At 39.0% G+C, this 26,675-nt stretch overlaps 1 protein-coding gene across 2 annotated transcripts; it reads left to right on the top strand.

Annotated features, from left to right (window-relative positions):
• On the top strand, window positions 1-26,093 carry ACTR3B (actin related protein 3B). 2 transcript variants are annotated; one of them, XM_042888843.1, is made up of 12 exons: window positions 1-108; window positions 7,175-7,230; window positions 9,066-9,190; window positions 10,231-10,341; window positions 11,970-12,065; window positions 12,216-12,323; window positions 13,667-13,810; window positions 14,358-14,531; window positions 16,108-16,200; window positions 23,949-24,074; window positions 24,506-24,589; window positions 25,134-26,093. In XM_042888843.1, exons 1-12 carry the CDS (start codon window positions 65-67, stop codon window positions 25,227-25,229), a joined length of 1,257 nt encoding a protein of 418 aa, XP_042744777.1. In that variant the 5' UTR covers window positions 1-64; the 3' UTR covers window positions 25,230-26,093. The 2 variants fall into 2 exon arrangements, with proteins under 2 accessions (XP_042744777.1, XP_042744778.1); XM_042888844.1 differs by lacking the exons at window positions 1-108; window positions 11,970-12,065 and adding an exon at window positions 4,577-4,599.
• The last annotated feature ends 582 nt before the right edge of the window (window positions 26,094-26,675 follow it).

The raw sequence follows: 26,675 nt of genomic DNA, 5'->3' as shown, positions 1-26,675 counted from the left end.
GCGCCGGGCCGGTCCGGGGGGAGCCGGCGGCGGCCTGGGTGCGGCGTAGGGCCGGCTCCCCAGCATGGCGAGTTACCTGCCGCCCTGCGTGATAGACGGAGGCACCGGGTGAGTGCGGGGAGCGGGGGGGACCGGTGCTGATAGCCTTCTTGGCGACGTGTGTGTGTGTGTGTGTGCGCGCGTGGTGGGAGCCCCGCCGTGCCGCAGCGCGTTGTCCCTTCCCCTGCGTCCGGAGCCAGCCCGGTCTCTACCGTGTGTCCCCGTCCCTTTGCTGGCCTGCGGGCCCTGCTGCTGCTGGGCAGGCCGCTGTGCCCGCTGCTTTTTCCTCCTGTGCCCGGCAGGCCGTGTCGGCCCGGGGTGCTGTGTCCCAACGCGCCCGTTTCTCCTCTTTTCTGTTCCCTGGCTTACCACGATCCAAGGACTTACATGCTAAACGTGGGGGATGACGTTTGAAACTGCTGCGAGGAGAAAGATCTGTACTTACTCTGCCTGGGCAAGCACAGCTCTGTAACTTATTCTGATTTATTCGATGTTTAGCTGTACCACGAGTTTTGTGACTCCTTGTCACTCCAAGGAGTTAATCTGAACAGCAGAGGCTGTGCTGGGATTTTCACTTTGGAGAGGAACAGTTCTTTCCTACCTGTCTGACAAGTGAGGACTGTCAGCTTCTGATGGGTCCATTGGTGCTGCTGCTGTGCCTCTGGAGCAGGAGGTGTCAGGGAGCTGTGATGGAGATGCTGGAGATGCACTGAGCTCGTTTCTTTGGCCTGGCAGTGATGGAAAGTTCTCAGGAGGAGAAGAGACACTGGTGCATGAGTTCAGCTGATAACTTCACATGTCAGGCTGTGCTTTAGGGTCATCAATTTCGTTTATTTATTGCAAGAATAGCCCTTCCTTCTGCAGGGAATTGGTTGCACTATTTTGGTTTAGGTAATGCCTGGAAATTTCCCTTTAAAATTCCCAAAACTGAGCCATCGTATTAAGACCAAAAGAAAAGAAAGATAATTTAAAAAAGAAGTGATAGGTAACCAGAGCAACCCATTGTGTTGATGGGTTCAGTTTCTTCAGAAAAAGCATTTCGTGTTTTAAAGTTTATTAAGCTGTGACAAAACTTTCCCAAGTCTCTTGTGCTGTTTCTGCTTATAATACCTAAAATCAGTTCAGTCTTCTCAGTGGAGTCCACAGCTGAAAGTTCTGGGAGTAGAATAGAGAATGGGTTCCATCTTGTATATAGTTGTGCCTGTCCATTAGATACTCCATTGGAATATTCCAATGAAGAGATTTTAAGTACCTGTTCTGCAAGGAACTTTGGTGTTACAGGAATGTTAATTCACAGAATTGGAGAGCTTTTCTTGGGGAAAGGGCGACGCTAGGTGGGTCCTTTACAAAAGCTGCAGCATCAACTGCAAAATCCAGAAAATGCACAAAATATGTCTGTCTGTCTCTTGCAGGAGCACTCCTTTGCTCTCAGTTTGTGAAGTGATTCCATTGTTGCATAAGCAGTGGATGTTACTGGCCAACAGTTGTACGAAATAAATAAGGACAAAAAATAACCTGCTGTATGCTTTCAGAGAAATGATAATTGTAGTACAATTTCTGAAATCTGTTCAGTGGTTACACTGCAAAAACTATTGGAATTTGTGTGTATGCAGGTACGATAGCTTGTTTCAGAAAGAGTTCAGGCCGCCCACAAGTGGACTTGTCATTTCCATGCCTCCAAACTATCTTAGTATGTATGAGACGATGTGGTGTCTCTGCTGACGGGACTTTATCTGAAGTAAGTAATCTTGCAGAGCAAGAAGACATAAGATTCTGATCCAAGCAGCCAGAAGTAGCTTGACTCACTGGTACAGTCTCTGGAATTTTCTTCTGTGTGGGTTGAAAATCTTCTTATTGTTAGAATGAATCTACTTTGGGTTACACGCTTGGAACAATTCATTCAAATGATTCATGAAAAGGCTTTCAGATGAAAAACTTGGAAGAGCATAACGGAAATGGAAAGGTGTGTGCAGATACACAGCGAAATATTTCATACATAAGAAGAAAAATGTGTTTTATATCTCTGGTATTGAATGAGGAGCTTTGTCTCAGCACAAATTTCTGTTCATCTAAGTAGATTTAAGTTTATGAAAATACTCTTTCTGTTTTTTGTGCATATGAAGCCTGGATTAAAGTTGTCATTTGCATTGGTAGGCCTCAGTCCTGAGCAGTGCTGGATTTTGGCAGAAAAGCAGCAATGGGTGTGTGAAAATAGGTACAGAGCTTTGGCGAGAAACATATCCTTGTAGCAGGACACATTAACATTTATTTTCCTCTGTTAGGTAGCTGACTTTGTCTTTATGAATCGAGAGTGAACAGTTCATGACATTTTTGCAGAAAGCAGTAGCAGTTTATTTGATGTGACTGCTCTTTTTCCATTAGCATTTGCAGGTGAACCATCCTGCTTCAGTTTTGATGCACTACGTCTTCATTTTCTTTGAGTGAGGTTTTTTCTAGTGATCAGCTTTCGTGTTGCTGCCAGTCCTTTTGTGGAGAAGGGCATGCTATTTTTAGGGCCTTCGGACTACCAGGCCTCTCTGGTGTTGTTCCAAGTGGCTTTAAACTTCATGGCTGTTTTTATTAATTGGCATTTAGCTGTGGGACATCAGCACTCCAGTAGGTGGGTGTGCAAAGTGGAGGTGGCTTAAAATACTGTTCTTCATCTTCAGGCATTGAGGAATGCTTCTATTTTGGGTGTATTTTATTCAAGTGTTTTTTATTTTAGTAAGGAAAGCTTACTCTGGCCAAGTGTTACTGATCAGCTTAGAAGTAAATACTTGATTTTTGGGAGAAGTGAGCTCAACTTGTCTTGAAACTTAAGGGGTTGTTGTTGTTGCTTTTGCCATTTAACTTGGCTGTCTTACGTTTCTTCTTGCTATTGTATTTCTGATGTGAAACGAGTTGTTCCATGCAAGTAGTATTATCTCTATTCTTTACACCAGTCGTGCACAGCTAAGTTTCTAATTGCTGTTCTGAGTGTAAGGAGCATGGGTTAATTAGCTGTTGTTTATAATCACAGGCTTCAATCCTGGTCCTACTAGTCTCTCCCAAAGCTATGGCTCTAATTTGCAGTTTATTAGTATAGTGGTTGGTGGTGCTTCTCTGTACGTAGTGCAGACATAATATTTTATTATTATTATTATTTTCTACTGCATTCTTTCTTTCTTCGTTCCCATTCCCTTCTCACATCCTCCTTCATTCCAAAAGTGCATTTTCACATCTTTATGAGGACCTTATTTCTCAGGCCTACTTGTAATAATGATACGCAGTCTGTTTATGGCAGTATGTCATCACAGGTGTTGTAACAGTGAAAACTGCTACGTTTTAGCATCATCCATCAGAGGAAGCTTTCTCATTACAGAGGTGATTATTTTTTGTTTGTTTGTTTACAGGTCTTTCTTAAAGCCTTCCGGTATTCTCAGTAGTTCTGTCTCTTCAGAGCTCATTTGTGGATCTAATACATTGCTTCTTGGTCTCAATCTTAAAAGAAACAAAGGAAATTTAAAAATGCTCAAACTTAGAATTGTAGAATTACGTAATAGTTTGGGTTAGAGGGACCTTAAAGCTCATCCAGTTCCGGCCCCCAGCCACGGGCAAGGACACCTTTTGCCAGGCCAGGAGGCCCTTAGGCCCATCCAGCCTTGAGCACCCCTAGGGTTGGGGCACCTGCAGCTCTCTGGGCAGCTATGCCATGATCTGGCCTCATCGTGAAGAATTTTTCCTAATATCTAATCTAAATCCACCCCCATTCAGGTTAAAATCATTACCCCTTGTCCTATCCCTACACTTCCTGAGGAAAGGTTCCTCCCTGTCTTTCATGTTCCCACCTGGGCTTTGCTTTTCTGCTTGCTTGCTGAGTGACTTCTGCTTTGAAATGGATAAGGCAACTGCCTGAGTAGCCTTGTATGCTTCAACTGTGTTCTTATGCTTTAGTAAGAAATTTCCAGATTATATTCCCCTAAAAGTGACCGAGGGTTCCATATCTGCTTTCAAGTTTGGTCCATTTGTACATCTGTGCAATCGTCTTCATGCACACTGCATTTTTCTTTGGATTTCATTTTGTCTTTTCATGGTAGGGCCTCAGAAGAAGCAGGGCTTACTGTTCTTCATGCAAAAACTGACCAAGCTGAGTGGTGTACTAACGGGTCACCTGGGAAAAGTAGTATATAGTAGAGAACAATAGTAAAAATACCTAAATATGCTTGCTTCAACAACGCAACTTTTAGCTGTTTTATTTATTTTTTTATGAGTAGTTCCTTCAAATTCCCTTTCATAATACAGCCTTCATCTACTGGATCACATTTCTACTAATCTTTCATGCAGTCTTCAATATGCTACATTCTATAGAGTTTCCGGTATGTTCCTATCTCTCTAGCAATAAATCTGCTACTTTTAATGACATTGGAATACTGATTATTTACACGTTCCCTAAAGCCTTCTCTGTAATTTACAGATCATGAGATGTTGCATTACCATTAGTCTGCTAGGCTGTAGCCCAGGAGAAAGGAAGAACATGTTTCAGACCCTTAAATATTCATTGGAAAAAGAGCTGGAGACCAGGTAACCTCCCTAACTATTTACGTCCAGACCTTCAAGGTTGATGAATATTCAAGTGCTTTGTATAAAAGCAAACAGTGTCTGTAGCAGGTCCTGAAAGTGGGTCACCCAACCACTCCAATGCACTCTTGGGTACTGCCCTGGAAGATGGAGTGTGCCCAGGTCCTGCTGGGCAGAAGAGAAGGCTGTGGCCACGTGTGCTGTGCTCTGGGTGAGTGGGCTGCTGGGCAAGGGAAGGGAAGACACCTGCCTCGTTTCTTTTGTCTTTCTCAGTGGTTTGAGTTTCCCTTTCATTTGGTTTTGTCAAAACATCTGAGATATGCCACAGAAAACTGTCTGTATCTTGTTTGGTCCTAAAAAGGGATTCTGTTTTTTCATTGTTGTTGTTCATTAACGTACATCTTTTCATTTCTTTCAATGTTGAACCGAAAGATGACTTCTTGACAAAATTCTAGTGTTTATCCTGAATGGATGAATGGCGTACAGGAGAAACCTTTCCAGATGTTATCTTCCACAGAACTATTTTCACTCATACTAAAAAATAGGCTCATCCTGTTGTTTTAACTGAAGCAGAGAAGTTCAGGTAATGATAAAATCAATCAGTCAGATACCAAGTGATCAGCTTCAGCTAATGACAAAGCAAATCAGTAAGACGCTGAGCTATCAGCTTTTGGTACCTTTGTAAGTTATCCTAGCACTGGCATCTGATTCCTGGTTGAGTGGTAAGGTAATGCCATGATACACTGATATCCCAAATTGACTCTTCAAGGCTGTTTTCTGTTCAATACCGTGATTGAATTTGAGTTTGGCAAGTGTTTGGAGGGAGAAGAGATGGCAAACTGAACTCAGGGCCACAGCTTAGCTTAGGAAGAAAGTTCTGGCTGTATTTCAGGAACCTTTTACTTTTCATTATACACATAGAAATTGTATTACAAGTATATGTACGTATTTCTATGCTTATGTGTGTACAGTGACTATTTTTTTATCAGTGGATCTCAGAGGACTGAGCAATGAGTATTGCTTTCCTGAGGCTTCTGCCTGTCTTGCTGTTTCTCAGCCTTAGACCTAGGACTTCTGAGTCCAAAAAGGGTTTCGTTGGCTGCCATTATGTGCATGCAAGCAAAACCAATTTCAGAGGGACAAATGAAAAGTGAGTATCCTGTAATGCATCCCAAGTCCCAGTGTAATGCCTGCTTTGTTGTTTGTTACATTTTAACTGTATTCCCAAGATGGGCTTCATTCTAAAATGTGGAGAAACCAAGCAGTAATTATCATAAAAAGAATTCTTGCTAGTAATGGCCTTCTTTACAAATCAGTCTAATTTAATACCCTGATTATATTTTTCAGAGCCATAGAAAGTATGTACAAACATTCTGGATTATACAGGCATATGCTTTCAGTCTAATGATGATTAAAAATACAACAAACCCTTGCCCTCAAAACACAGTCCTTGTCTTTTTAGCCTTGGGGAAAAATCTTTTAAAAGATTCCTTGAAGTCTATTGAAGCTATAGCTTTGAAGAGTTGTTGAAAATACAATATTTAAATTCCAAGGTCATTGCTAATTCAGTTTTAATTTCTTTATTCAGGCAGACTGACTCTCAATGAGTATTTTTATACCAAATACTCCATAAAGGGGCATTTTCTGTTTAAGCTGTTAATGAAGAAACCACCTTCTGTTTTAGGGGTATCATTTGCAAATGTTGACAGCAAACTGTAGACAGAGATCCTGAATAAGCTGTAATTTTGTGATTGGTCTTGTTTAACAATGTTCTGCCTTTGGGTTTTCATGGAAAAACTGAATGTGATTAATGCTGATTTCCCTCACAATCCAGTACTGTAGTATGACAATATCAGAGAAAAAGTTCAGTTTAAAGTCATTCAATTATAATTGATCTTTAAACTCCGTCTGAATGTATTTGTGTATTTTAAGAGATTCTTTGTAGTCTGGGATATTAATGATTTATAGTTGCTAAAAACCTGAGCTAGCTTGGAGCCAGGAAACATCATGCACAGGTATTAGATTTTGTGTGGACATTCCCTTTTTTTTTCCCTGCCCAAGTTACTTGTTTCTTTTCTGTCTTGGTATTTTAGTTGATAAATATATATACATGTCTCAATATTGTATATCGAGACAAACAGTCAATGCTTTGTACCATTTGATGTTTTTTTTTTTTTCCTGTTGGACAATATTAACCAAATTTACAGCATCTCATGGCATCTTTGGCTATGGTAGCTCTTGGAAAGGTAAGATCTGCATCTTCCTTTTATCAGTGGAATGTGGCCCACCCCAGCTTTTGCCATAGCTGGTGAGTAAGTGGAAATAGAGCTGAGTGTACAGGTTTCAGCATTCTGAAATTCCACTCTGAAAAGCTGAAAGTGCCTGAAAAATAAATAGCATCTAAAATATTTACCACTTCTGAGTTTTCTTCTCAGCAGGTTTACACTTGAAAGCATAACCTAGAAAATATAGATGTGGTATTGCTTATTTGGCCTTCAGTGTGAGAAGTGGAGTGGATTTTTTTTTTTTCCTTAATGTGTATGTGCACATAATGACCTTGTGATCCTTCTTTCTCCAGGTATACCAAACTTGGCTATGCAGGGAATACAGAACCTCAGTTCATTATTCCATCATGTGAGTAAATTTTTTGTCCCTCCAATTTTTAGGGTACACCACTGTTACTGAGCACTATGACAAGCAAATGACTTGCTTTCTAGCTCCCAGCTTGGCCTTCACAGTCTCTCATCCATCTGGGAAGCAACATTATTTGTGTTGGCATCATTGGCTGGAGTGTAGTTCAGCAGAACTTGTTTGCAGTTAGCTGGGCCTGGTGCTTATTAGATCACCTCCTGGTTGCCATGACAAATGAAGAGGACTTCAATTCTATTTCCTTTTTACAGTCATTATTTTTTTGCTAGGACTCCTGAGTAGACAGAATGCAACTCACCTCCAGTCTATCTGACACCATGGTTATTACTGCCTGGATAATCTGGGTGAGGCTTCCCACCAAATTAAGTACTGAAGTGCAGGTGGTCTCTGCCTTGCTTACATCTCTCTAGGGCTGCAGGCACTTTAATGGTCAGAAACATTGTTCCTGTTAGGTAATGTTCATCCAAGATATATATTTACCCAGTAAAATGTTTGTACCCATTTAACATGGTTTTGGTGAGCAGATTTCCTCTTCTTGTTTTTCCACATTAAAATTGTTTAATTTAAAATGTTATATGTTTTCCAGTGTTTTTAATTGTAACCTTAGTAGTTTGTCTCAAATACTATGTATGTGTGCAGATTGTAGCACTGACTACCTGTTTAACTCCATAATGGCTTTTATTATCTTGTGATTATCTCCAATTGCAATAAATGCTGCCTTTACTTTTTGGGAACATCATCAATTCCCTCCTTATTAAAGCATCCATTTTGCCGTGACTACTTGTAATAGGAGGTATAAAGATAAGAAAATAATCATGGTTGTTGGGGCCAAAGAGGTGGAGGGAAACATGTTCTTGACCAGGTGCAGTACTGGTTACAGTCTATAACCATTGTAAGCAATAATTCAAGCCAATAGCACTTGTAAAAATCTTAACATCTTAGTTAAAGAAGTGGGATAGCAAGTGTTTCCTATGAATTTTTTATAAACCTGGCTTTATAGAACTGAGATAACGTGTGGAGACTGGAATGTGTTTCCAAAAGAGCTGTTTGCTTGTCTGTGATTTGTGGTCCTGATGCTGCTCAGTGCTTTTGTGAATGATGCCTCTCTGCTGTGCATTTTCTACTGTATGTTATTGAGAGCCTGATGATGATGTATTTAAAAAACAAACAAACAAACAACCTGCAGATAGATAAGCAGTATTTTACATCATTTCAGACCCTTTTTATTTATAACTTGCCCCAGATGTGTTGTTTTTTTTTCTTCTGCTGTCTCCTTGCCTATGGCAGCCATCACCTAATAAGTTTAGTGAGAATAACAGCCTGATAATGGGAATCATGACTCTTCAAAGATGTCTCTGTACCACTGCAAATTGATTTAGCCCCTCCATGCTTCCTCATTCTCACCAACCAGGATAATCACTTAAATACTTACTTCAGAAGTACGTAATTTTTCTTGTGCCCTTTTCCTTAATTTTGAGTTGAAACTCAGAAAATCACATTGCTTACTGACGGAGTACCTCTTGGTGGAACATTGCTCATGCAAGTTAAATGACTGCTGTAGCACATATCAGAATGCATTTTAAAGATGGGCTCTGAGCTATCTATTACTTTAATGGGAGATTGGTGACCGAAATCCTTCCTGAGAGAGCACCAGAAATGAATTCTGCTCTCTTGCCTTGTCAGTAGGTATAATTTCTGCTTTCTGGCAACTATGATTTCTACATTTCAGTTTTTATTTCTAGGAAAGGCTCCAAATAAATGAATTCCTGTGTATTTAGCTATTTTAATTTGACTTCAATTTGTTTGGATTCTGTCTGAAGGTATTGCGATCCGTGAATCAGCCAAAGTAGGTGACCAGGCTCAGAGGAGGGTAATGAAAGGTGTTGATGATCTGGACTTTTTCATAGGAGATGAAGCCATAGATAAACCTACCTATGCTACAAAGGTAAGAAAATAGTGAATGCTTTTTCTGAAAGCTTCTCAAATTTTCATATTTTTATTGCTATTGTGTATCGTTCTGTGTCTTTTTGATAGCTACTTAAAGAAACACATTTGCATTGTTAAAAAGCAACAAAAATACATATTTTACAACTACATGCTTTTGGTTTGTTGATTTTTTTTTTTTTTTTTTTAATTTTTTTATTTTTTTTTTTTAAACCTTGCTGAAGTGCCTGTTTTACTAGTGCTGCCCTGTGCTGGTGTTTGATGACCTCTGTAAATATCCACTGAATCACTGCAGTCGGTCAGTGTTCAACATTATTAGCTATTAAAGTAGTCACATAATGCTGAATGTTTAAATTCTTGTTAACAATATATCTTTCTAACGTGGCTCGTGAATTGGTGAACATATTGGATACTTCTGTTTCATGGATTGTCACAATTGTTTTGTGAAGAGCTGACTTCAGCGTGGCTTCTGTGTGAATCATATTTTCCATACCCTAGTAAGGGACTTATTGTACTTACAAGATGTTAACAGCATCTGAATTATGTGGAAAAAATCATATTTTATACATCCTACTGTATTACTTAAATGTCATCTGTGTTCCTAACACTGAACAAAATGTAAACATATCCCTGTGATAATTTATGCTGAAAAATGTATTGCCTGTATGTTCTTTACTTCTTACAGATTGGAAGACATATTGAAGAGAAGTATGATTCTCAACTTTATAAATGATTAAACTGATACAAAAAGAGATTAAAATATGGAGCTGCAAGAAAATAACAGCAAGATTTAAGAACAAAGAATGCTCTCTGGCTTGCAGTCCTGCAACCCAGAATTGCAATTGGAAATACATGGAAATATGAGATAACTGGAAATAGTAATTCTAAATTAAAGTGAGAATAGAGGATTTGATGGTGTGACAATGAGATGAGAGGTTTCAATTCTTGCAGGAGATGTAAGGATTTGGGTGCTTTCACTGTTCCTATTTTTGGGTGTGCTTATTCTCTTATAATATCAAAGGTTGACATTTCTTGTTTCAGTGGCCTATAAGACATGGTATTGTTGAAGACTGGGACCTCATGGAGAGATTCATGGAGCAGGTCATTTTTAAATACCTACGAGCTGAACCTGAGGATCACTATTTTTTAATGGTGAGTTATTGAGACTGAGAAAGAGAAAACACTTTCTGAGATGAAAACCGCACGTTATTTGGAGAGTATTTATGTAAGAGCAAAAGTACATAATATTCTAAGTTCAAGCTTCCAACATACAAATTCCAAGCTCCGTTAGAGGATTTTTCTCTCAGTATTTCTTCATCAAGTGGAGAAAAATAAATCTGTGAAACTGCATTGCAACCAAATTCTGTTCAGTTTGTGATGCAGGCTGCTGACGGGTTGGATTTTGTTTTTGCAAAGCTTCAATTGCTTTGTTTAAACTGAATTCTGTGTGAAATTCTTGGCTGATTTTGCAGTAGGGGATATTCTTGCTTAGTAGAGCACCATATGTTAGTGGTAAAGGACAAACGTATGAAAAATTTTCTTGAAGATCAAATTAGGTAACTAGTTCTTAGCAAGCAGTTTGCAATAGACTATTTTTATATCCTTTATTCATGTGTCCTTATGCCTGGTTTATCTCCAGATTTTTCATGCAAGGGGCTTTTGGTTAGTTCTACTCTGAACGTGACTTAAAATCACAGAATTGTCTAGGTTGGAAAAGATCTTTGAGATCTCTAAGTAATCAGCCTGACTTGCCATGTTTCTTAGTGCCATGTCCACACAACTCCAGGGAGGAGGACTCCACAACTTCCTTAGGCATCTTATGTTGGAGATGTTACACAAAAACACCACCCACCCTCTGTTATCTTTCAAGACCTGACTGGAACTGATTGCAGGCCACCTATACCCATTCCACATCCCCAGCATTTTGTAGTACCAGACAAATATCACAGTGCACTGAGCACAGAAGACTTCTGAAGGCTGACTCCTGCCATGTTCTCTAACAGTTCTGCATTCTGTTATGTGCACCAAAAGCCTAAAAAGTCAGCACTGCACTGGCAGACTTCTATATGTCTGCAAAACCCAGTGCCATTTTGAGTCTAACTGAATGGATGGTGCCAGTAGCTTGAAACTTGTTCGTTTCTAAATGCTAAATGATTTGCACAAATTGAGTAAGAGTGTGTGTAAAAGCAATGGTAAGAATGTGATTGATGGTGCTATACACTCGTGTGTAAGAAGAGGCCTTTGCTTACTTGGAATCCTTCAAAATATTTCTGGTTGTTTTCACTAAAATTCAGTCCTTTTCCAGGTAGGACTGTGTGGGACATGAAGAATTTTCAGAGGTTGTCTGCTCCTAGTATATCTTACTAAGCTTTTCACCTTCGTGTTTAAGCATTGAGCGTTGTGGTTTTTTCCTATGACGAGTCCTTCTGAAATCAACTGGGCCGCTCTAACACATTACTCTCATTCTTTCTGAACACTTGGGTGTTGAAATAATGTCATTCCTTGTAGTGGCAATGATACAGTATGATAGAGAACATCTTTTGTTGTAACATCATTGTTCCTTTGCTTTGAGAATTTAATTCAAAGCGAACATGTTGCAGAAGATAACCTTCTTGCCACTCTCCCCAGATTGTGTGAATTCTTTATTTTTAGAATTGGAGCTTGTGTGAGGTTTAGGAATGCATTAAGAACTTTAGAAGTTTGATTATTACTCTATGAGCTAATCACTGCATTAACTGTTAGGACTCTGAGGAGTTGTTTTTGTTTTTGTTTTTTTCCAGACAGAACCTCCCCTGAACACACCTGAAAACAGAGAGTATCTTGCAGAAATCATGTTTGAGTCATTTAACATACCAGGACTTTACATTGCTGTTCAGGTGATCACAGTGATTATATACTTCTAAAGTACAGTGCAGCTGCAGTGTATATTATCTTCCATATGCCTATGTCTAAAATCCTTGAAATGATTGCTTTCTAAGATTGTAAATCAGCACATTCTGCCTAAATAGAAACTGTTTCTCATACAGGCAGTGTTGGCCTTAGCTGCCTCTTGGACATCACGACAGGTCGGAGAACGTACTTTGACTGGAATTGTCATTGATAGTGGTGATGGAGTGACCCATGTAATTCCTGTGGTATGTAGGAGGGTGCATTTCTAAAATATTGGCTGTTTAGACAAGTATAGATTTTGTTTTCTATATGCTAAAATAAAAACTGTCAAAGTAAACAGTGTAAACAAAGCAAAAATTTTTATAGTAAAAAATTTTATAGTTACTTGGTTGTTTGGGATTTCCTCCCTTACAGCAGCTTTGCAAAATATGTATTTACTTATGTGACTTTATTTATGAGATCAATTTTAGCTGTCCAGACTATTGCAAAGCTGTGGTGAGGAACCACTAGGGCATCTTTTAAAGGCTGCTTCAATGTAAATCCTTGTCTTGCATTATTGTGATGCTTCAGCTCTGTTCAATATTAATGTATATCAGTGTTAAATCTCCTTCATGCTTACGTTACTTCTTGTCATACGTACAAACTTTTTTATATCTTGTATTTTATTTATGCTACGTAGCTGTTGTCTCTGTTTTAGAAGTTAGTGAACTCTGTGGAAGCAACTGCAGGCTGGTACAAAGGGATGTTCATATACATGGCTGATTTCAAATGGCTTATTTCTTGAAGGATGTTAAAAATATACAGTTGTTCATGCATACTAACATATATTTTATTGATGACAGTGTACTTCTGAAGCATATAGTATGCTTGAATGCTCAGTTATTTTAGGAATGAACATCTGACTCCCTATAATTTCTTGCATTTTGGTATTAATCTGGCTTTATCAGTATTGTCTTCTAATGGTAGAAAAAGAACCATATTTTTTACATACATTTACCGTATGAAGCTCTGAAGCATGTAAAAAGCAAGAGAAGAAATAATGTTGGTTCAGCAATACAACTGCTTTCAATCAATGCATCCTGGAAAAAAATGCTACAAAGATTTCTATTTTTCATTGCACTTATTGTTAGATATGTCTTCATTTGATTTTTTTGTTGTTGTTTTTTATTTGAGCTTTTTAATAATTTTATACTTTTTCCTGTTCATTTTTCATTTTGAAACAGGACGTGGGCAGTCTTTTCATATTGTTTTTCAGATTATGCCTAAAAAATGAAAGATTGCATCTGATCAGACTTTGTCTATCTTCTAATGTGCAAGATTTTTTTTTTGTCTGCTGCTTATGTTTTTCAATTAGATCAGCAGTATCTGTTTATAAGTTGTAATCAAGCTCTTTTAAAAATAATATCCACTTTGCAGGGGGCTGCTTGCACATCTTAACACTTCACTGTTTCAATATTTTACTTTCAATTAAAAACGAAAGCAAGCTGTTGTATAAAAGAAAGATAACTTTGCTGTTGATTCTTGATGTTTTGCACAGTATGACTTGTCTAAAGATCATCTTCTTGTTTTCCCTCCTCCTCCCACATAGGCAGAAGGCTACGTAATTGGAAGTTGCATCAAACATATTCCTATTGCAGGTAGGGATATTACTTACTTTATTCAACAACTCCTGAGGGAGAGGGAAGTGGGAATTCCTCCTGAACAATCTCTGGAGACAGCAAAAGCCATAAAGGTACACCCTTCTTTGTCTCCTAATACCTAAATACTTTGAGCAAATGTTCTTTTTTTGCTTTAGCAAGTTGCTTGTGTTCACTTAAAAATGCAGGTAATTACACAAGCTTCTGCTGGTGTATCCAATCAAGTGCAGTGTAAGGAGAAAGAGGAAGAAAATCGTCACATTAGACTCCTTGGTAGAGTTGAATATGCTTTGCAGATTGAATTAGCATGCAGGGCTCAAGATTTGTTTAAGATTTGTTTTTTGATTTGATGAATATGTAATGCAGGTAGGTTGATTTTCATGGATCTGATCTTGCAAAGAGAGCTCACTATTGAACTTTTCTGTAATCTACATGAGTCAGTGTGGAATTTTATTGAAGAGTTAAGCACGTGCGTTGTCTTGAATGGTTGAGGCTTCAGTAGTTATTGGGCTGTCCAAGAGATATTTGTACTCAAATCTGTAAGAATTCATACATGTTTTTATTTTTCTCATTGGAACATACTTTAAGTCAATAATAAAATAATTATTTTGGTATTTTTTTATGCTTGATATCTCTTAACAGGAGAAATATTGTTACATTTGCCCTGACATAGTGAAAGAATTTGCTAAGTATGATGGGGATCCACGAAAATGGATCAAACAGTATACTGGCATCAATGCAATCAACAAAACCAAATTTGTTATAGACGTTGGTTATGAAAGGTTCCTTGGACCTGAAATTTTCTTTCATCCTGAGGTAAGAGTTAAATGCTAACAGTATTAAGTTACAGAAGCTTTACTGAATAAGTAGAGGGGGAGGGAATTACTGTTGTTTTTGATGCGAGTGCGCCATCAAGTGGAAGTAAGCTCTCAGTAGGTCTCCTAACTGCAAGCCTTGTACAGTCTCCGGTTGCTCAAGCACAGAGCAACATGAGTGCACTGGGTAATTTTTTTCTTGTATCTCTTGCTATGTTTATAACGTCTCATTTTCTTTCTTTAAAGGCAAGCTAAAGTTCAGAAGAACAAGTTAGAACCTTCAGATTTTATATAGTACTTGTTCTCTTTCTGTAAGCACTGGTGTAAACCAGCACGCTTTAATAATCGTGTTTTTAGTTATGTTACCAGTGTGTTTGGGCTATGCTCTGCATGGAATTACTCAATAGATACTGTTTGAAATCTTGACTTTTGTTGTTGCTTTCTGTTGATGTCATTTTATGGATGCTACTTTTTTTCCCTGAGGGAAGTCTGTTGAAATCTGTGTTGGTAACAAGTAACAGTTTTGGGAGACATTTACAGTGCCTGGTCTGTCTGATTTTTTTTTGGTAGTTCAATTTGAGTGAACTTCAAGATGTTGTAATATCCTGGGAGAAGATTGAAACATTAAAATTTGATTCTGCATAGCAGAGTATGTCCTGTCTGTTATTTTATGCTCCATTCAGCTTATTTCAGGCAACCGAGTCTGTAATAAAGTATAAAAACTTAATCAGGGTCTATATTGACACTAAAGTTTCATTCTGTCTACCCTCTTCCTATTGGAAGATTGTTTGAAAATTTCATTCCTTTGCCTTTAGTCTAAATTCCAACCTTAAATTGTTTGTTATCAATTTCTAGGTGTCTAATCTTACATCACCATTAAACCTCCAGGCTAAGTAGCTTCTCCTCCCCACTGTTTACCCACATGATCTTACAGAGGAGCATTGAATCCCATGTCAGACATGGTTTTAATATTTTCGTTTTCCCTAGGCCCTATAAAGGCAGTGAGGAATAGGATAAAGGACAATCTTCCTTTTTTTTTATTACTTAATGAAGAATTAATGTCTTGGCTCTGCATTGAAAACACTACCTTTCTAGACAGGAGAAACACAGCAGATGATAGGTACCGCTTCCAAGAAGAATTTCTCCCAGGACTTCATTAACTCCTAACTTTAACAGGTTTTGAGTTAGCTAGGTAAAGCTGTCTTTGGTAAAACCATCTTACAATCTTATTCTGTTTTCAGTTTATCTCTGTCTGACAGAATGTACTCTAAAATCATGTCACGTGCAGCAGTGGGCTTCTAGTGCGTAAATTTTGAACGGTGGACTTACGACCAAGGAGGAGAAGCTGAGTTTGCCTGTAGAAAAGAGTGTTTCTTATTTCCCTTGTACAAAAGTGGGCTTGTTATAGGGTAAAATACTTGGTCAGCAGGAGTGATACTGACTTTTATTTCCCTTTTTTTTTTTTTTTTCTTCTTTTTTTCTTTTAAAACTGCTGTTACAAATTGTCTCTGAAGTCTCACTTCTGCCTTTTCCTTTTTTGGAAGGAAACACACCATGTCTGTTCTATTTCATTCTAGTTTGCTAATCCTGATTTTATGGAATCCATTTCGGATGTAGTTGATGAAGTTATACAGAACTGTCCCATCGATGTCCGGCGTCCGTTATATAAGGTATGGCCTTTGTGTTCTAAGATTAACTGAATTCATTTGGAAGATAACTATAACATTATGATGCATTTGTGTATGGTACACGTAGCTGTGATTTCCCCTACTGTGAGGGATGTGAACTTTTGAATAGAAATAAAGTTTAAGATGAAACAAGGTTCAGTTTTTCTGAGTGAGGAATACCTGATCTTTTAATTTTAAACAAAAGATGGTGATTAGCAGTGGCTTGGCATGCAGGTAAGTATTGTTCCAAAGGAACTATTTATATTTGGTATTTGTAATATAAATTCTTATGGTGGGATTTTTTGGATTTTGCCCATTTTTAAGGGCTGCCTCATGGTCTCTTCCCCATGCGGATTTTTTTTTTTCCTGTAGTCTCAGTGTGTTTACTGCAGTTTTAGCCAGGTGTTGAACCTCATGTTGAAGTACATGAAAAATTAATCCTTTAGAAGACAATAATTAAGGCTGTTTAAATTTGTTTAGAGCATATAGTCCAGAGAGTTTTTTCAGTCAGTGGTTCATTAAGAACTGAAAAAGAAGGTATTGATGGGCATAGCCTATGGCAAGCTGTCTTTCTGCATCGGCAGCACATTCTATGCTTCCTGGTTGTTTCTGTTTGTGTAGCAGCAGCAGTGCCCTATTTTTTTATTTTTTCATTTTTGATTAACAGCATAAGAAGTAACATGAAGAAATAGCCTTGTTCATGTGAAAGGCTATGGTTTTGTTCTGTTAGAATCTCGAGAATCTCCTCTGCAAGAGTTGGCATTTTCTCAGGAACAATTAAGTTGTAACTAAATATATCCTAGAACAGTTTGTGTCTATTAACATTTTGTAGCATGTTTTAGTTATTTAGATAACATATTCTGTAATCTAGAATGAAACATAGTAACCTAGAGCAAATCTGCAATGCAGGTTAAAAGGGGAGGTTCTACTACTTAACAAATTTCTATACAGAGTGACTTTTGTAGTAGATGGCTACAATGGCTTCAAGCTTAGGATTGCTGCAAAAGGTTTTGGTAACTCTTAATGTCTGGCTCTCCTTTGTCCTTTTTCTTTCTGCAAGACCGAAGTTTTCATAGAGGCAAATATCTCCTGTTCTTGCTACTGTGCTGGAGTGCTAGGCTTGCATTGGATACATGTTGGGTGTTTCACAGAATCACACAGAATGGCCAGGGTTGGAAGGGACCTCAAGGATCATGAATCTCCAACCCCCCGCCACATGCAGGGCTGCCAAACTCCCCATTTAACACCAGACCAGGCTGCCCAGGGCCCCATCCAACCTGGCCTTGAACACCTCCAGGGACGGGGCATCCACAGCCTCTCTGGGCAGCTGTTCCAGCACCTCACCACTCTCTCTGCAAAGAATTTCCCCCGACATCCAGCCCAAATCTCCCCTCCCTCAATTTAAAACCATTTCCCCTTGTCCTGCTGTTATCTACCCTTTCAAAGAGTTGATTCCCCTCCTGTCTGTAGGCTCCCTTTAGGTACTGAAAGGCTGCCATGAGGTCACCCCGCAGCCTTCTTTTCTCCAGGCTGAACAAGCCCAGCTCCCTCAGCCTGTCCTCATAGGGGAGGTGCTCCAGTCCCCTGATCATCTTCATGGCTCTCCTCTGGACCCTCTCCAACAGCTCCCTGTCTTTCTTGTATTGGGGGCTCCAGACTTGGACACGGTACTGCAGATGGGGCCTCACAAGAGCAGAGTAGAGGGGGACAATCACCTCCCTGTCCCTGCTGGCCACTCCTCTTTTGATGGAGCCCAGTGTTTCATCAATGTTCCTCCAGAATATATCCTAAGATACCCTGTTGCAGGTTATATGTGTTTTGTAGCCTTTGAAGAATTGTTCTGTAACCCATCTTCTGATGTTCTATGGTGTTTGTTTTTGTAGTTTTATTCCTGGTATTCCTGTTTCCTGATCTTATTAGCAGTTTTCTTATGAGGCTGGTGGTGTTGCCTTATGTGTTGCCTATATGCAAGCATTCTTCTACAAATTGCAGAAGATAAACTCATAAATTTTTTTTAATTGTGTAAAGGTTAGCAACAATGTACTTTGTTTTTAATTCTGATAATGATTACACCTTGATGTGATTGCTTGGAAACACTGATTTATATTCTCTGTCTTCCCTGACTGTATCTAATGGGGTTGAGAGTTCCAGATTGCTTGGAGTGAGATTCTTTCTGATAAAATAAGGAAGGAGTGCTAAGCTGTTGAGTTTGGAACCAGAGACTTGCACTGGAATTTGAAGAAATAGGATAAACTATGTATTTATTTTTTAAATAAACCAGAAACAACAGAAAGTAGAATTAAATTAAACTGAGTGCTTAGGTGATGGAGGAGTAATTTTTTGAGCTTACCGTAGGACTGAAGTAGTCTGGTATCCTGGTTATGTTGCTTATTCCTGTATGCTGAATTCCACTGGAAAATGAAACATTCTGCATGAAGCAGGTAATGTGATCGTGCTTCCTTAGGGCTTGGTGAGGCTGTTAAAGTGCATCACATTACCTTTGGTGTTCTTTGGGCAGAAAGGTATAGTTTGTTTATCCAGCTCTGTTTTTTTAGAGAGTTATAACAGAAACATAGAACGGTTTGAGTTGAAAGAGACCTGAAAGATCACCTAATTCCAACCCTTTGTTGGGACACCTCCCACCAAACCCAGTTGCCCAGGAACCCATTCAACTTGGCCTCAAGCACCACAAAGGATGGGGCATCCGCAGCTGCTCTGAGCAGCCTGTGCCAGTGCTTCACCACTCTAGTAGTAAATAATTTATTCCTATTATCTAATATAAGTCTTACCAACTTCTAATTTAAAACTATCAGCTTTTGACTTATCACTGCACTCCTTGATAAAATCCCTCCCCAGCTTTCCTGTAGCCCCCCTTAGGCACTGCAGTGATGTCTCCCCAGAGCCTTCTCAAAGGAGCAGAACAGAGGGGGAGAGTCTCCTGTGTTGCTCTGCTGGCTGTGCTTCTTTTGACACAGCCCAGGATACAGTTGGGTTCTTGGGTTCATTGCTGGCTAACGTCCAGCTCTCCATCCAATACCTCCATGTCTTTGTTTACAGAGGTATTCTCTGTCACGTTCTTTAGCTCCAGTTTTCCCTAGAATATTGTTCCTCTTTCCTTATTTTCATCACAGTTATGTGAATACATGACATATCACAGGAATGCAGAGAGCAGTAGCGTGATGTGGAAGTAGAAGGTGATCTGCTTTTAGGTTACTCTGAGCATATTACTAAACACTGTTATTAATGCACATCTAGCTTGAAATCATGAAATATCTGCTCTGTGGTATATTTGCAAGGAATGATAATGTTGTGTGGTTTCAGTACTGTTATTTAAAAACCTCTCTAAGTTGGAAACACTCTGTATGACCTTGAAACTCGTCCCAACTTTGTGTCAGTTAGGGTGTATCTTATGACACTTTACCTCAGTGTCAAAAAAAGAATAGCCAGACATATCAGTTGGCTAGTGGATATAGTTGTAATAACTTTTACAAGTGAATGAAGGACTTTTCAAAGTCCTGAAAACTGCTTGATATTCTAGTAAGTTATAATGTTCTTTATATTTTTGTATTGGGTTCAGAAATTGTCATTCTTATTTCTTGCTGTTTCATCTTCCTTTTTTTCTCATCCAGAGTTTCTCCCCAGATACTTCCAGAGTTCTGACAGTAACAGTTGATGAGAACAGTATCAACAGTTCTGAAACCTGTGCCTTCTGCCAGTGGGATATGACCAACAACCTTACACTTGCATGTCTCTGATTGATTTCTTTCAGCTCATTTCCATTTTCTGCAGTGTTTTTGGCACAAATATGTGGTTTAAGGTAAAAGTGATGTCTGACAGAGCATTCAGCTGGTTTCAGAAATCTTTCTGAAAGATTCTAATCAACCAAGTTTAAATATTCAGGGTGGATTGAGTTCTCACATCCTTGGCCTCTTTAATTTTTTTTTAAGCTAGTTTTTCCAGCTGGTCATATCACATGAGTTGGGGACTGTGGTGTATTGGTGAATGTGAACGTCTGTTGTAGATGGATTATTTTGGCTTTCAGTGAATTTTAAGGAGACTGCTTCTTTTCCATTGAGAAGATGACTTTTAGCTGGATGTGCAGCTAATGTGAGCAGTAGAGAATTTGAAAGTACTGCTGCAGTTGATGTTTGCAGTAGGCTTATTGTACTTGTGTTCTCTTAGAAAGTCAAACTGTTGGGTACCCAGTTTGCAGTGAACCATCACTGAATCCCGGTGAGGTATGAAATGCAAGAGACTATAACTATAGCAAATGTCTCCCTGATGTTACTTCTAACTTAAAATACTTTTAGTGTGAAAGCAGCCTCACATACACCGTGTGGTGTGTAGATGGCGCTGTTAGACTGCTGTGCAGCTGTGAGCTGCAGGCACGAACACCATCCAGTGGGTTCTGGCTCGTTTGCCCTGTCAACTCTTTCCTAATCTCTTTCACTGAAATTGTAGGTGTCCTCGAGCAGAAGCTAGCAAGGATTCAACTGACTTTTGCTTAAGCGTGCTTCAGCAAAATGGCAAAGCTTGCTATTAATTGCTAAGTGCAGAGTAGGCAGGCTTTGCAGGTGAGTTAAGGCTGGAGAGCTTGCCAGGCCATTAGTTCTGCATCCTGTTGGCACTGATGTAAGTCATGGGGAAAGCAAAGGCATTCTTGCGACTTAAAATTGAAGCCCCAAATGATTCACATTATTGAGGTAGCACAGGAGTGCTGAGAGGAAACCTCCTACCTTCTTATCCACTGCTAATTAGGTTTGTAACATTAGTGTGCTAGCTAGTTTAACAGTGGCTGACTTATGGTTTCTTTTTTGTCTGAGTGCAGAAGTGTTTCAGTGAAACAGCAAGGACCATACTCAAATAGTAAAATAGACACTAAGTATCATGAATTTAAAGAAACACAAATTGTTTCTTCGTGACTAAAACAAAATTTTATTCCAGAAATAATTTTTTGCAATACATTTCTTATTTGTGGGGATAATATTTGTTGTTCGAGATGAATATTTCTTACACTTTCCATACGGTCTTTGTAAGTGTTTTAACTAAATTAGCAAAAGTGTGCAGCTTTTAGGTAAGCTTTACTTAGATAAAGATTTCTGTTATTGTAACTGGGTTGGTTTTGTTTTGTATCTTTGTAGCATTGTACTACACAGATATAGGATCAGAGGTGGCATGGAATGAAATTCAATATCCTAGAGCTCATAATGGAAGTGAAGGGAATGGATGGGAAGTAAGAAGTTTCCTGCCAGCCCTCTAAGGCGCATGGCATTGACCCCCAGATTCCTCCCAGAACTGGGTTGCTTTGTTATTTACTACTTGTGGTTGTCTTATTCAAGAGCATGGAAGATCTTCAACTCTCTCTTGTAAGAAAATATATTCTTTCAAGCCAATGTAACTTTCAGCCAGGTAGCTATAAAAGCAAAAACTGGAGCTGCTTTCCATCAGGAGGTGTGATCAGTGTCAGCTGTGAAACCTGTGCTCTGCCTAGAACTGTTAAACCAGCTGAAGTGTGTTTAAGCACATAGGTCAGAAGAAGTCTCATTTAAAGGAAGCAGCTGGCAACAGGTACTTGAATCCTAACTCTCTTGATCTCTTTTTGTGAGAGGCCAGAGAAATCCCAGGCAGGCTGGAATCCCAAACACTATCAGTAAGCTTTCTCCACAGACATGTGTAGCCTTCTTTGCTGTTAATGTTTCTCATTCCAGTTGTTACTGGAGTTACACTCAGTAATTTTAGAGAAGGTATTGGCTGTTTGTTTGTTTTAATCCCAATGGTTTTTTGCCACCTTCACTGTTTTGTTTCTGAAGGGTGTTCGGAGGGTGAGGAATGTGTGTGGATTCTGCTTCGGTTGTGAGGCCTGTCTTCTGCCCTCCTTACAGAAGATTGACCTGCTGAGTGGTGGTGACTTGTTGAAGCCCATATGTTGTCAGCAGTCCTTTACAAAAGATTTAGCACAGATTTGGCCCAGTGCTGCCAAGAGCTACAGGGAGCAGGGGAACTGTAACTGTGTAGAATCATGTTATGATGGCAGTTGGTGATACTTGTATCCCACATGCTGTTTAACCTGACTTTTCCAGGTGTGATGAGATGATGCATCGTTTCAAAGAGTATACCCTAATGTTTCTATTCTTTCTGATGTTATTTTAGCATGTAGAATTACTTAAACAATCATAATCTCAGGGAGGTGTGACATTCTAGCTTGTATCCCTGGAATGATAAGAGGTTTTCCTAGTGTTACCACTAACTGCAGTCGCATAAGGTGGTCTAAGATGTATTCCTACAAATATTCTCAAGAGTATTCTGAAATCTCTTAGTGATATCACTGTCCACTTTGTGATGTATACTTAAAGTTTAATTTGTTTTGAATGGAATTATTGCTTTTGCTCTCTTTGCCAACTTCATTATCTCCAGGTAATATTTCCTGATGACAATTTTTTAATTGCTATTTCATCACTCAAGTTAGTCGTTGTCTTTTTTCCCTTTTTTCTTCCCCATTAGCAGTTTCCTCTTACAGAGTGTGTAACCACTTTGAGTCAGGGTAAGATATGTTCTTGAAAGCAGAGGGAGCTCTTGTATATGAAGGGGGCAAGTTAATCTTAGGACCAGCTGTGGTTTCTGGATCCTACTTCAGGTATATGGTTACTTATCTCATTATTTTTCATAAATAAGCAAACAGCTTTCTTCTCAGTTAGCAAGGAAAATTTTGTTTGCAGCTTGTACTGTGGTGCTTAAACTCCAAAAAGTTACTTCTGCAGCCTGAAAGCATGAATACTTTTGCACTTCAGATCTGTATGCAGGTTTTGTGGCTGTGAGCAGTGGTTCAGGGATTCTTTCTTTATGTGCACAATCTGCAGTGTCAAAAGCTATTATGAACGGATAACCATTTGCCCAGTGTAAAACTCTCAATCTTAGCAAAGTTCCTTGCCAATGTGACTCAGGTATACATGTGGTTTTAGTAAGCACTAATTGGTATTTTGGTTTGCAGTGCCACATGCAGGCACTGCGGGGCACACATAGAGTTCATTCCTTTTTGATTATGAAGTCCATTCTTGTTGCCACCATTGTTATTTTCCAGTGTCCCTGTTTTGAAATCAATCCCAGGTCCCCTGCCCCGTTGAAATGACTTCTGCATTGTTCTGGAGCCCTGAGATATTATCAGGAGCGTTAAGGATGTGATGTTTTAGAACCTGTGTTTAGAATCAAAGCACAAGTCCAGGGAACAAGGCTTTTAGCTCTGTTTGAGAACTAGCACTGGACAAGCAAGTAGAGAAAAGTGGAAGGCACTGTACTTTTCTCAGGACTATTGTCCTTTTTTGATACATCTTTGAATCATTGGATTTGCTGGTGACTGTGTTTAGGAGTCTCTCTCTTTTTAAAAGTGAGTTCTAGATAACTTTCCAGCCTGTGGAATGGTACTAACAGCAACATGACCAGGCTAGAGCCATGCAGTTTTAGCACTGATAATTAAGTTAGTTATCAACATCTCTGAGACTTTTTGACAGTGTCATCTTTCTGCTCCAGTGCATATATAGATACTTGCTCATTATTTTAATGTAATCCTTCTCTTTTGTGGTAGTATATTCTACACAAAGCTACTACTTAAGGAAAAAGGGTGAACATAAGGAGCTGTGGACGTGCTGTGGAAACTGAGCAACATTAAGGTGCCTTGTGTAGCTTGTCAGCTTCCTAATACAATTTGGGAAACTTGCTTTGAAGATTTAGAGAGTGTATTTTTACTTTCTCCACAGAATGTGGTGCTCTCAGGAGGATCCACAATGTTCAGGGACTTTGGACGGCGACTGCAAAGGGATTTGAAAAGAGTCGTGGATGCGAGATTGAGGCTTAGTGAGGAACTCAGTGGCGGTCGGATAAAAGTAAGTCAGAATTTCAAGTAGGGTTGATTATGAGAATAGTAGAAAAAATGAAGGTCAGAGCTTTCACCTCACGAGTGAAAACACAGTGCTGTAGAATGAATAGAGTGTGTGAACGTATGTATTATCCGATCTCTTGGTAGCTTGGCAGCATATGACGTATCTTTACAGGAACTTTGAAGTTACTGTGAGCAATGTGTATGGACTTTTCTGATATCTCTTACTGGGAGAGAAGTGATCTCAGCAGTAGACAAAAGGAATTTAACTGCTGTGTCCTTCAGCCTACTGGTCAGGAATTATTATATGATTCGATCTCCTAGGAAGTACAATGTTCTGAGTAATTATGAGACAGTGATAGGAATGGAGGGGTGAAGACTTCCAGACATTTTGAGTTTAGAAGGAAATGTAAACTAATGATGAACTGTTTTTCTTAGCCCAAGCCAGTTGAAGTTCAAGTGATAACACATCATATGCAGCGTTATGCGGTTTGGTTCGGTGGTTCCATGCTGGCTTCAACAGTAAGTGTTCATGAAAACTATTCTGAATCTTTCTTTTCACATTGTCTGCTGGCTATGTTTGTTCTGAGTACTGCTTTCAAATCTTTTGTGACATCCTGAACTTTGTCACATTCTGCAATCCTATCACAACGTTCGTCTCAGCAAAATTTGTACAGAGCAAGTGGAAGCTTTACTTGAGTGAAGATATGATGTGACATAAATGAAATTTATATGATAGCTGTAGCATAGACCCTTTATTCTTGAAGTTAGCACTTAGGATTAGTCAGGATTTCAGGAGTATAGGATCTAAACAAACGTTCTTTGACGTGAGAGAGAATCAAATGGAGGAAAGCAGGAACAATTCTTGTTTTCAAAGTGAGATTTCTTGTATTGTTTTTTGTTTTTTTTTTAATCAACTCTATTGTCCATACAGGCTTTCACTGATTTGTTTTCGCTTCTTAAAAAATTTTAGTTTTATTAAAAAAGAAAGCATTATTTTACTTGTCTGCTTTTCTGCTTTATGTATTCATATGGTTTTGAGAGGATTTGTTTTATGTTTTCATAGCCGGAGTTCTTCCAAGTATGTCACACGAAAAAAGACTATGAAGAATATGGCCCTAGCATTTGTCGTCATAATCCTGTGTTTGGAGTCATGTCATAATGCTTATGAAATGGAAACAAGGTCTGTGATTTCTTACTCGTGAAGAAGCTCGTGTCAGGCAGAGGAAGGCAGCAGGTACTGTAAATACTGAAAGAAGATGTGGCTATCTCTTGGAAGCATTTGGATCACCGCCGTGTGCTACAGCACAGCTTACAGCCCCAAGTCATTTCAGTGAAAGCCATTTCTCTGCAGACTGCTTTAAAGTCTATCCTTCTTTCTTCCTAAATGTGAGGTAATTGGCAGTAGGTAATTCTCTGTTTAGGAGGTTGTGCAAATACTACTGAAACTGAATCTAGAAGAATGAAGCAGGGTTTTACTGCTTGGGGAAAGATTTAAACCTTTCCCACTTTTGCCCTAATTCTGCAATCAAATCTTTAGCAATGGAGCACTAAATACCACATTGCCTTCAGGGGGTTAAAATGGTGGCAGGTACCTGCCCAAACAGATTAGATTGCAGGATTGGGACTATACTTTGTAAATGTAAGGTTTTTTTCATATCATTTTGTATTTTATGATATCAGTAGGGTGAATTGATGACGAATTCTAAGCACGAACAGCTATCAATGTCATGGAGCGATGTTACGCATTTCCAGGTGTGAGGCATGTATTGGAGTTGTGCTGGTATGTTTTGTTTTTGGGGAAAAAAATAAAAGCCATGTATGCTAGCAATTGATTTATTCTTGTTTGAATGACACAAATTAAGTGATTTACAGTACTGTATGAAGTTTATTATAGCCACTGTTACTTTGTTTTGAATTTTCTGAAACTGTTTTATAGAAGATGTTTTGTTTTGATGTTGCTGAGTGGTGGGTGACACACGGGCCTTGCACCAGTGAAATAAAAGCTGTTAACATCTTTATGAAAGTCTGTGGTAGTTTTGATTTGCATACTCCTTTCTATTATCTCCCAAGGTTACCTTTCCATTCGTAGATCATAGTAAAACTCAAATTGAAAAGGATCTCTGGGGATCTCTGGTTCAGACTCTTGCTCTGTACGAGGGCCACCCTAAAGTTAGGTCTAGTTGTTCAGGGTCAGTGAAGTTTCACTCAGTAATCTCTAAATGGAGAATCCTCAGCATCTCTGGGCAACCTTTTCCGGGACTCACATGCATTGCATGGGTACATGTTCTTGTGTGCCCATGATTTCAGTCATTGATAGGGTAAGATATCCTTTTTCTTTTCATGCTGATATTTATTTGTTCTGTGGCAACAGAGGTTTTCCACGTTAGCTCTAGAAACAGTTTACGTAGCTCAATAAGGATTTTGCAATACACATAAATTTGTTTTTTAACCAGCATTAGACCAACCAATGCATTAGATATTAAAGGGGGACTCTGTGACTCTACCCTGTTTCTGAATGTGTTAGAACTTGAAATTCAGCTCAGCCTTCCACTAAGAACAAAATAGGAAATCCAATATAATGTGCAGTGTTTCAGCTTGTTCCAGC

The sequence above is a fragment of the Lagopus leucura genome, unplaced genomic scaffold (genome assembly GCF_019238085.1).
Source record: "Lagopus leucura isolate 7727_CA_CO unplaced genomic scaffold, USGS_WTPT01 Super-Scaffold_100157, whole genome shotgun sequence".
NCBI classification, from domain to species: Eukaryota; Metazoa; Chordata; class Aves; order Galliformes; family Phasianidae; genus Lagopus; species Lagopus leucura.
Note: the sequence above shows the minus strand (reverse complement) of the source record. Positions and strands in the feature narration are given on the sequence as shown.

Bases quoted from the DNA above. Each gene is read 5' to 3' on its own strand.
- ACTR3B (XM_042888843.1), top strand. From the start codon at position 65: ATGGCGAGTTACCTGCCGCCCTGCGTGATAGACGGAGGCACCGG. The intron at 12,066-12,215 runs GTGATCACAGTG...TTTCTCATACAG, and splicing joins GACTTTACATTGCTGTTCAG to GCAGTGTTGGCCTTAGCTGC. The intron at 24,590-25,133 runs GTAAGTGTTCAT...ATGTTTTCATAG, and splicing joins GTTCCATGCTGGCTTCAACA to CCGGAGTTCTTCCAAGTATG.